This window comes from Protopterus annectens, chromosome 4.part1 (genome assembly GCF_019279795.1).
Source record: "Protopterus annectens isolate FY-2018-M chromosome 4.part1, PAN1.0, whole genome shotgun sequence".
NCBI classification, from domain to species: domain Eukaryota; kingdom Metazoa; phylum Chordata; order Ceratodontiformes; family Protopteridae; genus Protopterus; species Protopterus annectens.
In genome coordinates this window covers 104,264,254-104,277,213 of record NC_056734.1, presented here as the reverse complement: position 1 = coordinate 104,277,213, position 12,960 = coordinate 104,264,254, and the positions used below count along the sequence as shown (strand labels likewise).

At 41.4% G+C, this 12,960-nt stretch overlaps 1 protein-coding gene across 3 annotated transcripts in view; it reads left to right on the top strand.

Annotated features, from left to right (window-relative positions):
* Positions 1-12,960, top strand: part of YEATS2 (YEATS domain containing 2) — a 1,703,429-nt gene that overhangs the window by 394,237 nt on the left and 1,296,232 nt on the right. For all 3 annotated transcript variants that reach the window (XM_044070010.1, XM_044070009.1, XM_044070008.1), the window contains exon 9: positions 12,060-12,104. In XM_044070010.1, the coding sequence (XP_043925945.1) occupies positions 12,060-12,104 (45 nt within the window). The remainder of the gene's footprint in view (positions 1-12,059; positions 12,105-12,960) is intronic.

The window sequence follows — 12,960 nt, the reverse complement described above, 5'->3', positions numbered from 1 at the left end:
TCAGTGGTGTGGTTGAGTTATGTGAGACTGGTATTGTGGTGTGAGTAGTTGCCTTCTCCTCCTGCCTGGTCTTGCCAGTCCTGAGTTGAGAGAGCTCAGCCTCCAGTCTGGCTAAATAGCTGCATCTCTCACAAGTGTTAGTGTTACGTGGGAGGAGGAGAGGGTTGTCCGTGTGCATGAGGCAATTGTAACATTGTCTCAGAATTCCCAGATTCACCAACTGGGCAGGAGAGGACGCCAGCATCTGACCCTTCGACATGCTAGAAAGAATTATGAGTTGGTATGAGACAGAAAAGTAGTGGGCTTAGCAGGGAAGTGGGCACTCCTGGGGGGTTTTGCTAGTGAGGGATTTGTATAATATAGGAGTGCTTGACCTGCAAAGAGAGTGCTGAGCTTTTTAAGAAGAAAAAGCTATTTGGAACAAGTGCTGCACTTTTTAGTGAAGGTGTAAACTGTTTAGGTTCCTAACAGAGCAGTTCTAAGGGAAAAATTGAAGAACAGACTTTCTGGAGCCAGAAAGAGTTTAATCTTGTTTAACCGGCGCTGCCCGATGCTGCTCTAGTGGCAACTCTGCGCTACAGTACGTTAAAGCATGCTTGATAGCAGGGGCTGGAAAGAAGCAGGAATAGACCCAAAACGGACAATAAAACTACAGTTTCAAGTCAGTAACCACCTCTACGGGGGGCAGGGAAGCTGCTCAATGTTATTCACTGCCACTGATCAACAGTGAGACCCTCCTTCAGCCCAAGCAAAAATGGCCTCACAGAAACTTTCAAACAGTTCAGGAACAGCAAGCCTGTAACTGAACTTTTTTAACTCTCAGAAAAGTGGGAAAAAAGCAAGATTTTTTTTTGTTTTTGTTTTTTTACAGAGATAGCAGAGGTTCACAAGTAATATCAAGTTATAACAGTGCAGCAAATGACCCCACACAAGAGTGCTAGGTCAAGGGCAGAAAATATGCAAGTTTTAAGAAAAAAACTATTTAAAATTAAGTGCAAACAGGAAATTCAGCAAACAGCTTTTGGTTGTGCTCTAAATACAGCTACTAATACAGAAATCAAGTTTAACAAGCCAGAAAATGCTCAAGCTAGGCAGCTATGCAGAAAAACTTAGCAAATAAACAGAGAAAAAATACTTAAAATCTCAAAAGTGGCTCCCTTCTTCTCTCGGCGTTTTTTCCTCTTGGAGGGTGCTTCACCAACAGCCAACAAGCCTGAAAAGACGCCCAAACCACGAGGCAACTAGGTTTTAAGAGAGGAAGATGAAGGAGTTTTGGAAATGACCCCTAGTGGCCAATAAAACTACAGTTTCAAGTCAGTAACCACCTCTACGGGGGGCAGGGAAGCTGCTGAATGTTATTCACTGCCACTGATCAACAGAGAGACCCTCCTTCAGCCCAAGTAAAAATGGCCTCACAGAAACTTTCAAACAGTTCAGGAACAGCAAGCCTGTAACTGAACTTTTTTAACTCTCAGAAAAGTGGGAAAAAAGCAAGATTTTTTTTTTTTTTTTTTTTACAGAGATAGCAGAGGTTCACAAGTAATATCAAGTTATAACAGTGCAGTAAATGACCCCACACAAGAGTGCTAGGTCAAGGACAGAAAATATACAAGTGCCAGTCATGAGTCTAGAAGAGAGAAATGCTTGGCATTTGGCCAGCAATGCCATAAGTGTGAGAAATGGAACCATTTTCAAAAGTTGTGCGGATCAAGTAAATCTCACACAGTTATAAAGAAGGGTCACTCAAAAAAGCAAGTTGATCACATAGAGAGCTGCAATTCTACTTTCTATATAGATGGTGTCAGTAATTGGTGAAAAGGTTGATGGAGTGAATTTATTGGCAAAGAGCGAAATATTTTGTACTGTCCAGATCAATGGTAAATCCACTGAGCTCAAAGTAGACGCTCGTTCAAAGTGTAATGTTATGTCAGCAGACGCATTTGCTAAGGTGAGAACTAATGAACAATTCAGTGTGGCTAGTTGTGTGAAACTTGTTGCTTATGGACATTCAAACCGAAGGCTCAGTAGTGCTTTCATGTTATTTGGCTAGCAACTGTTACAACTTGCTATTCTGTGCAGTCCGAAGACGTGCAATCATTATTGGGTCTCAGAGACAGTTTAAGAATGAATCTGTTTTCTCTTACCAAAGAAGTTCATCATATAAGCACATATCCTAGTTCCAATTTTTCTGAAGCTGTTTTTTCAGAGTATGCTGATGTTTTCCATGACAAGTCGGGCAAACTTCAAGTTGTGTATTCTATGAAGTTAGACCCAGAGGTCAGTCTAGTGGTCAGACTAGCAAGAAAAGTTCTGATAGCTATGCAGGATAAAGTTAAAGCTCAGTTGGATAAAATGGTGCAGCAAGGTGTAATTTGTCCAGTCACAGAACCTATTGAATGGGTGTCGTCCATGGTAACAGACCACAAGAAAGGCTCAAACGAAATCAGAATATGTATTGACCCAAGAGATTTGAACAAAGCATTAAAGCAACCACATCATCCAATGCATACAGTAGAAGAAGTCGCAGCCGTAATAGCAAATGCCACTAGTTTTTCTGTCTTGGGTGCTAAAAGTTGATTTTGGCAAGTAATGCTTGATTGCAAATCCTCATTACTGACAACTTTCAGTACCCCGTTTGGCAGAAACGGATTCCTCAGGATGCCATTTGGAATAAATTCTGCAAGTGAAGTCTCTCGGTGTGCAGTGGATCAAAATTTTTCATGTTATCCTTGTGCCATAATAGTAGATTATTTATTGCTTGGAGGCAATGGTGAAAGCAGAGCATGATGGAAGTCTTAGAGTTTTAGAAAGAGCACATGAAGTAAACTTAAAGCTCAGTCCTCTAAAGTGCAAACTCAGATTGCCAAAAGTTACATATGCAGGTCATTTATTTGCCAGTACTGGCTTGAGACCAGACCCTTCTAAGCAAGCAGCTGCTCTTGAGATGCCAGCACCTGATAATGTTCAAGTTCCACAGCTTTTTCTTGGCATGGTCAACTAGTTAGGCAAGTTTATCCCAGACTTCAGTGAGTTGACAGCACCTTTGAGAGAGCTGATACACAAAAATGTTACATGGTCTTGACTGGAATAGCACCAGAGAGCATTTGAAGACCTTAAACAGAAAATTGACACCCCACCTACACTGTTACTATAATGTCAATAAACCAGTAATTCTTTCCTGTGATGCTTCAAAATTGGTCTTGGCCCAGTTATCCTTCAAGAAGACAAACCAGTAGCCTGTACATCCAGAACCCATACCCAAACTGAAATGCAATATGCTCAGATCGAAAAAGAACTTTTGGCAGTAGTATGTGCATGTTCAAAGTTTCATGATTATATCTATGGTCGAACTATTCAGATTGAAACTACTCGCCAACCTCTAGATGTTCTTCGTGTTTCACTGTTGCAGTCATTACATTTGGGTAATCTGCTGGCAGGTTGCCCTCAGTCGGCCTGAATTCCAAAGTCTTGGGTCCTGCGTCGGTTGCTGTCTTCTCTTTCATGACGTCAGGTCGTCAGGGGTATAAAACATGCAGCCGATGCCATTTATTTAGTCTTTCTTGCCACGCGGTGCCCGAAGCAGAAGCATTTCGCAAGTGCTGGTCGGCCGACTACTGAAATATTCGAGTTTGAGTTTCAGAACCGAAGTCTTCACTAAAGCTAAGTACCCCGTTGGGGAAACTTTTTTCTCGCTTTTTACCGATGTCAGAAAAATATATAATTGTATTACTTGTGGGAAGCAAGTACCTCCTAAGGATTTCCATTTATACTGCATTCCTTGCCTAGACCCTGATCACAACGTGCCTGGCTGTCGGTTTTGTGCTAGATTTAACCAACGTACTATTAAGCGTCGGTATATTTTTGCATCAAAGTATTTTGGAAACAGATTTAACTACCCAGAAATGTTGTCGGATAACAATCCGACTACCGGAGTACATAAAAAATGCAAAGAAAAGGACAGAGAAAGGCAGTCGAGATCCAAAACCGATGATGAAGCTTCTCCTAAGCCAGTCGCCGGTTCGCTGGTACTCAGTGAGGCACCTTCTCAGCCCCTGATACCCGCTACCTTTGAGTCGCAGGCCTCTACCGTCACCCATGTGGAGTCCGGCATGCAGCAAGATACTCAAGGTATTGGACCGACGGATGTATCTCCCTCGGATGGGTCCGGAGCCGCTGAGCAGGCACTGGCTTCTGAGGGTGTATTCAGACCTCAACATTTGTACATCAAACCGACGACAGCTGCAAAGCCAAAGACAAAAGCAACTTCTAAAACTAAAAAAAATGACGCATGAGCCACGTGCACAGGCCTCTATGCCTAAAAAACAGATGATCAAAATGGCTGAAGACCTTATTACCTTGATCAGGGGTACCCATCCACCTCCAGATAAGAGGCCTAGGCAAGACACTGATTATGAATCTTCAGATCATGTTTCTATTTCTTCTGATTCCTCTTCTGATCAGGAATTATCTTTGCCTCCCTATGAGGATTCTGGTGCTGAGGAGTCTGTTCTATCTGCATCTCCTCCTGAGGATTATTCATTTGGAGAAACCTTGCATACTTAGAGGGAGCATTTTCACTGGGAGAGTCAAGACTTCTCGGAATCAAAAAAGAGGCTCAGGGATTTCCTTCTTCTCCCTCAGTACAAGCCTTTAGCCATTCCCCCTGTTTTAGACATTGTGGATGATGTGTTTTCGGAGTCAAGCTTGACCCCCTGACTCCTTACCTCTGGCTCACAGTAAGTCTGACAGATATTACAGGGTCCCTGACTCACATACATTTTTATTTAGAAACCCTGCTGCTGATCCTGAAACCATTTCACAGGGTCCAAAGGGAGTTAAGGCCTCAACAGCAAAAAATCCTGCACCCTCTGACAGAGATTCAGGGGCACTGGACAGATGGGGAAAAAAGGTTTATACATCTGCAACCTTGGCAATCAGAGCCTTAAACAGTCAATTTCATATGCTTAAGTACCAACAACATGTTATGGGATTGCTGAAACAGAAAATGATGTTGATTTCAGAATGTGCAGAAAATAAAGAATTGCAGGAATTATTGCATGCAGCTGAACAAGTTGGAAAGCATACTTTGCAATGTGGTTTTGATTCTTTAGAGGCCTCCTGCAGGGCCGCAGTTACTGGATCTGTGATTAGGAGGCATGCCTGGTTAAAGGAACAAAATTTGCCTGACCATGTTAAGGCTAAATTGCTAGATGCACCTTTACAGCATGATTCTCTGTTTGTTATTAAGGCAGAAGAGGTTTTAAAGAAAATGGAAGACAAAGCTAAGTCTATGCAAACTGTTAAAGACTTCTTACAAGTGCAGCCACCAAGATTCAGTAGAAACTGGCCTACAAAAAATTGGTCCTTTCCTGTGTTAGAGTTCAAAGGAGCAAATCCAGATGCCCTAAGGGTTCCAGATACCAGGTGCAAGACTCATACAGGTCAAAGCAGTGGGGCGCATCCACCTCCAAATCTGGAGGAGATAAAGCGCAGACCTACAGAAAGCAATCCCAATGACTTCCCTCTGCCTACACCAAGCACTTATCTTTTGGCAGCACCCATATGGGGAAAATTAGCACTTTTTGCTCAAAACTGGCAGTTAATAACTCAGGACAAGTGGGTACTAAACATCGTGTCACAGGGATACAGATTCCATTTCCACACTCTGCCAATGGCAAATGGTTGGCCAGATCTGCCAAAAAGTCAATTTGCAGAGGCACAGAAACAGATTACATCCTTCATGGATATGGGGACCATTCAGACAGTACCCGAACAGGAAAAAGGACAAGGTTTTTACTCAAGACTGTTCTTGGTATCTAGAAAGGGCAAGGCCTTGCGGCCAATACTGGATTTATCGATTTTGATCACATATCTGGACATTCCAAAATTCAACATGCTGACTTTGCAGCAGCTTTTGCCCAAGATGGGCAAGAATGCTTGGCTGGTGACGTTAGACCTAAAAGAGGCATACTTGCATGTCCCAATAAGACAGTCGTGCAGAAGATACCTCAGATTCAAGGCTGGCTTAATGCATTACGAATTCTCTGCACTGCCCTTTGGCTTATCTACTGCGCCCAGGGTCTTTATAAAGTGCCTGGCACCAGTAATTGCATTTTGCAGACAAAGAAGTATACAAATATATCCTTACTTGGACGACTGTCTCATTTAAGCAGAGAACAAGGACACACTTCTTCAACACCTGGCGTTTGTGAAAAGGCTTCTAACATGCCTAGGGTACACAATAAATGAAAAGAAATCACAACTTGGTACCCTTTCAAAAGATAACATTCCTGGGTGCAAGCTTGAATACACCTGCCCAGATGTCTTACCTCACGCCAGACAAACAAAGGCAACGGACTACTTACTTCAAATGGATGGTAACAAAAATCCAGCCTTCTGCATGACAAATTCTGCAGGCTCTGGGCTTCATGGCATCCTGCATCCTACTAATTCCATATGCAAGACTGCATATGAGGAAACTTCAATGGTACCTAAAATATTTATGGAGTCAACATTCACACAGTCTGGAAACAATGACTCCTGTCATTCCCTGCCTGCAGCAGGAGTTTCTATGGTGGGCAAAGACCTGTCACCAAAACATGGGACTGCCCTTCAGTCTACCCTCTGCCAGCCAAACCTTAACAACAGACGCATCAGATTAGGCCTGGGGGGCCCACATGGCAGGAAGATGCATTCAAGGCATATGGGCACCAAAACAAATGCATCTACATATCAACCAGAAAGAGATGCTAGCTGTTCAAAATGCCCTAACAGCCTTCAAGGACTTACTTCATTCAGGACAACTACTGATAAAAACGGACACCTCAGTCATGTGGTATATAAACAAGTAAGGGGACACACACTCATACCCCCTTTGCAGATTAGCCATGGCACTGTGGGACCTTTGACCTACCAAATACATCTTCAAGCTCAATTCCTGCCAGGAAAACAAAACACTCTGGCAGACGATTTAAGCAGAAACCTTATGGATCCTCACGAGTGGAAACTAAATCCACAAGTCTTCAGCATGATAACAGAGAAATGGGGGAGCCCAGACATAGATCTATTTGCCTCTCCTCAAAATTATCAATTGAAAAGATTCTGCACAAGGACTTATCACAGACAAGCATGGAAAGTGGACGCCCTATCATTCAGTTGGAAAAACCTATCAGTTTGCGCCTTTCCTCATCTGCCTCTTATACCCAAGGTCCTCCTAAAAGTCAAACAAGAGAAGCCAAAGATGATATTAATTGCCCCGGACTGGCCCCGCCAATACTGGTACCCAATCCTAAGGAACTTGTCTCAATACCCAGCTTGGACTTTGCCTCAAAGACCACAACTACTATCTCAGGAAAACAATCAGATCCTGCGCAGTCAACTACTGACTCTGAACCTGGCAGCATGGCTAATCATGTAGTCATACAAACAATGCCTCTCAGCAAAGCTGTGATGGATGTCCTATTGGAAGCCAGAAGGCCTAGTACTAGAAAATCTTATGCTGAAAAATGGGAAGAGATTCTGTGCTTGGAATCGAGCACAAGGAACTGATACAGCAGAACCACATATTCCTCAGATATTACAATACTTAACTGAGATGCTTGACAAAGGCCTATCTTTCTCATCAATCAAAATCCATGCTTCTGCCATTTCGGCTCATTACAATACAGAGCCACCAATCTTTTCTTATCCTTTACTAAAGCAGTATCTTAGAGGAGCCAAAAATTTAAGGCGTCCTAGAAAGATCATCATTACCTGCATGGGACCTCAATTATGTGTTGGAAAAGCTCACCCTGCCTCCATTTGAACCAGCTGCTACCGCTGACATAAAGTTCTTATCATGGAAGACAGCTCTGCTGCTAGCAATTACTTCAGCAAGAAGAGTTTCAGAGCTACAGGCCCCCCTCATGGCTGTAGAGCCTTTTATCATATTTTACCCAGACAGGGTGTCTCTGAGGACAAATCCTACTTTTATGCCTAAGGTGGTTTCCAGTGTGGCTCTTAACCAAGCAATTCATCTGCCAACTTTTTATCCAAATCCGCAGAACAAAGGGGAGAGAATTTTGCATTCCTTGGACGTACACAGACAGCTAAGATTCTACTTGAGCAGGACTAAAGCTCTAAGAAAAACTGAGCAATTACTAGTATCATATGCTGCAGGATCAGAAGGAAAGGCTATTTCAAAGCAGACAATTTCAAAGTGGATAAGCCACTGCATCCGTTCCTGCTACTTACACCATGGTAAACCTGAGTCCAAGGGCATTAGGTCTCATTCCACCAGAGCTGCAGCTACTTCAGCAGCCTTTCTCAGAGGAGTACCAACCAAAGACATTCTAGAGGCTGCTACTTGGAGTTCTGTTCACACCTTTACATAGCATTACCATTTGCCTCTCTACTCTTAAGTCCAGGGAAGGCTTTGCCACTGCAGTGCTGCAGGGCCTTATAGCCGCACCAAATGCTGTTTAGCTCCAGCCTCCCAACCATAGCTTTGGGATTCTACCCAAATGTAATGACTGCAACAGTAAAACACGAAGAACATGGTACAGTTGTATACACTTACCATAAATGTAGATATTCGAGTGTATTCACTGTTGCAGTCCAGGTTACCCTCCCGCCATCCCCCTGTCATTCTAAAGTTTATCTTTCCTTCTCTATCTTCTACAACCTATGTGGTGTATTTGCTTGTAGATGAAGGTAAAGTTTATATTGATGCATGTATGTATATATATATATATATATATATATATATATATATATATATATATATATAATCTATAAAATAATGCTACTTTTTGGGGGCACCTGACATCGGGGGCAAGAAAAACTAAAGAAAATGGCTTTGGCTGCATGTTTTATACCCCTGACAACCTGACGTCATGGAAGAGAACACAGCAACTGACGCAGGACCCAAGACTTTGGAATTCAGGCTGACTGAGGGCAACCTGCCAGCAGATTACCCAAATGTAATGACTGCAACAGTGAATACACTCGAACATCTACATTTATGGCAAGTGTACACAACTGTACTTTACTATTCTAAAGAAGCCTGTGCATTCAGCTCCAGCGAGATTACAAAGAATGATGCTCAAATTGCAAAAGTACCACTTGAAATTGGTCTATATGAATGGCAAACTTCTTTATCTGGCCGATACCTTATCCTGATCGCTCAGAAGTAGAACGGAACAGCTTGATGCAGAGAATTTTGACTTTGACATAATGGAGGTGCGTAATTTTTCTACCATGAGACTTGAGTTGAGAAGTCATACAAAGACTGATCCAATTTTGCAAAGGTCAACCACTACGTTAATGTTTGCTAGCCTTCAAAGCAATCTAGTATACCACTAGACGTGCAAACTTATTTTCCTTACACAGATGAGATGTTGATGAAAGTTGGCATTATTTTCAAAGTTCCTAGAATTGTTCTGCTTCCTTACAACATGAATATATCCAGATTTTGCATCATGGTCACTCAGGTTCCAAATCTACCAAAAGAAGGGCGAGAGAGCTAGTATTTTGGCCTTTTCTAGTAAAAGACATTGATAAAGTACTTTCTCCTTGTTCAGTATGCAATAGTTCTAAACTAAACCGTATTTGCAAAGAGAATCACTTCAGCTAAGTCAAGTTCCTGAACTACCTTGGTCAGCAGTAGCCCTTGATATATTCATGTGCAGCAATCAGCATTACTTAGTATTGGTAGACTCTTGTTCAAACTGGTTTGAGGTTGATTTACTAGCTAACTAACTTTGTTGTTATAACTTAAGTTGAGATGTCATTTCTCAGTCCATGGTAGTCCACACAAAGTTATTTCTGACAATGGTACTCAATTTACTAGTCAGTTGCTTCAGAAATTTGCAAAAGAATGGGACTTTGTACATGTTACTAGTAGTCCAGAATATCCACAGTCAAATGGGCTAGCTGAACATGCAGTATAGACTGCAAAGCAATTACTTGAAAAGTCAAAGCGTGACAATATGGATATCTTTTTGAATTTACTTAGTCTCAGAAACATACCCAGTGATGATATATTTGGCTCACCTACTCAGAGAACTTCTATCCCGCCAAACCAGAACAACGTTGCTTATTAGTTCCAGTTTGAGACCTAAAGCTAAAAACAACAGAACCATTAGAGCCCAATTATTCAGGAAGTGTTCTTTCCAGAAATTCAGCTGTGATAAATTGAGCAGATTTCTTCATCCATTGAAAGGAGGAGAGACTGTGAAGATACAAATTGCAAAAGGTCTTGACCGGATTTGTCAATTAACAGGTTTATGTACCGAGGTGAGATCCTGCTTCGTAGAATCTTTGTGGAGTACAGGAGAAATTGCAGACAGTCTTCCTGTACCAGAATCGATATCGCAGCATTGTTCCTGTGATACAGACTCTAGATCTCAGAGCAATCCAGGTAATGTTCCTGTTGCAGAACATGTCTTAATTTCTACTTCCATTCCTTGTGATGTTCCTGATGTACCTAAGGTTGAACATTCAGCAGAGACAGTCCCAGTTGCTAAATCTGGTTCTAAATTTTATCACACGTTTTGGTCGCATTTCCAGACCTAGTGTGAAATACACAATGACCTGGACTTGATTGTATATATATGTGTATCTAGTTCTGTGTAATTGTATGACAGAGAATGATTTGTATTGATTGCATGTCAACTGATATTGTTAATATTGTATAACCTATTTCTCAAAGATGGAGGATGTAGAACAGTGTGTGTGTGTATACTGTATCTTTAAGAAACATTTCAAGGACTGAACATGCATATAAATACCGAGCATGTGCTGATGTTAGTGCCGTTTTGAGAGTGCAGCCAGAGATTGAGCTTGTATGAGAGTAATAGCTAGTTTGTATATTAGTTTACCCAAGTCGAAGTTAATGAGCCTCAATCCTGATGTGTTTGCACATAATAAAGCACACAGAACCTACAAAGTCTTGTCTATTGTATTCTAACTAGATGAGCGACACTTACCATAACAGTAGATGTCCTTTTCTTCACTGTTGCAGTATTCACTCCCTCCTTCCTCTATCATGTTTTTTGTCCTTCTGTATGTGAATGTTACTCTCTGGTATCCTAGGGCTGGGTTCCTCCTGGGGCTCTCAGTACTGAGGATGATATGTCCAGACATCACCTTTATGCCCTACGCTTTGCACGGGGAGCATATGTGTGACATACAGAGTATCGATAACTTAAAGGCTTTGGTATACTGGCCGGAAGTCTGACTGCCCTTGGCAGAGGATCCCTCATGTTAAGAATACTGCAGTAGTGAAGAGAAGGACATCTACTGTTATGGTAAGAATTTACACAACTGTACTTTTGTATTATAAAAATTCATTTACCTGTAGAGTGGAGCTTTTCTCCCCTGGACTTTGCTGAAAAAAGGCTGCTTTGCTTTGTCTGGCTATCCTGATTAACAAAAATAGAGTAAAGTTGTATGGTTTTATGTAATTCTCACCATTTTGTTAGAGCAGGCACCCCATTCCAGCACTGTCTTTCTGACTGTCATGAGGCTGTATACTGCCAAGTTAATAGTTTTCCCCTGTAGGCTCCTCTCTTATATTATTGCATGTCTGTGTGAGGTGCTGTTTTAGTAATGAGGACTAGTGTAAGCCTATTTGAAAAATACCACAAGTCACACATTGATTGATAGATGCCAAAGTATAAACCTTCGTACACATTTCTCAAAGATCTGATGGTTTACTGAGTAGTCCACGTAACTGTGACTCATGGTGAAGCAGAATGTAGTCCTTGCATTGCACATGCTTGTAAAAGTCGCTTTATCATTTTTATTTGCCAATAAATGGATAAGATGATTTACATGGTATGTGATTCTTTAAAACATACAAAGAATCTCACTTTCTTCAACTATAGCATGAGTAGCATGTCTGAAGGATGGAAACTGGGTTGTGCTTATGTAAGTAACTTTTAAAGAAATGAGTGAGGATGTGAACCATTGAAAAACTCTTAAGGAGACTTAAGGCACAGAACATAACTCTCTTTGGTTAACTTACTGTATGTCCCACACTGGTTTTTAATTAATCTATTTTTTATTGTTTTCCACAGTTGGATCGAACATATACTGGGTTACAGACACTTGGAGCAGAAACGGTAAGTTTTGTCTGATAACTAATTGCATAGTCCAGTAATGATGCAGATGATCTGCTAATAGGTGACTGACTTCTGATCTTCTTTAAGGAAGTTTCTTGCTGTGGGCGTTGGGAGTATTTAGTTAGTAGACCTTTACTTATTTTTAATTTTTTTATTTTTATTTACTACAGATGGGGTGACACCATCATAATAAGCGTGAAAGCAGTTTTGCCTTTGGTATTACTTGATGGTGACATATGAAACAGATTGCTTGTTACCATTAGTTATGTTGACAATCACCTGCCCTTGCCCCTGTTTTGTAAACTTTTTTGAGCAGTCTTCTAGGAGAGCCCGTCATCACCATCAACGATGCAGGTGCTTTATCTCATGGTCACATTAAGAAGTGACAGTTGCTGCATTAAAGTTCATTTCACAGGCTCTCAGTGTTGAAAATGTAGTTACTTTTTAGAAGTTAATGTTTTGAGGGATGCACTGGTTGGGAGGGATTGCTACACATGGTTAAGGAAGGTGCCGTAATCTTTACCCTTGCAGTCTCGCCTGACTTTTCCTCCTACAAGTAGTGCAACTGTTACTCCTTGTTATCCTAGATCTGATTGAGTATAAACTGGATGAAGTTTAAACTTGCTGAATTCAGCTGCCTGATGTTGACCTAGTTGCTGATCCCTGTAAGAAAACACTGTTGATGATGTTGCTTTGTCCAAATCAGCAGTGATGATGTTTGTCTTGGCTTTTTTTTCTCTATGGTAATTTAACCATGGAGTTTAGTGCATAAAGTAATGTGTGTATGGATTTGACTGGTGTCTTTCATCTGCTCGAAACTTGAGTGAACTGGAACTCGATGAAAAGTGTTATTGTC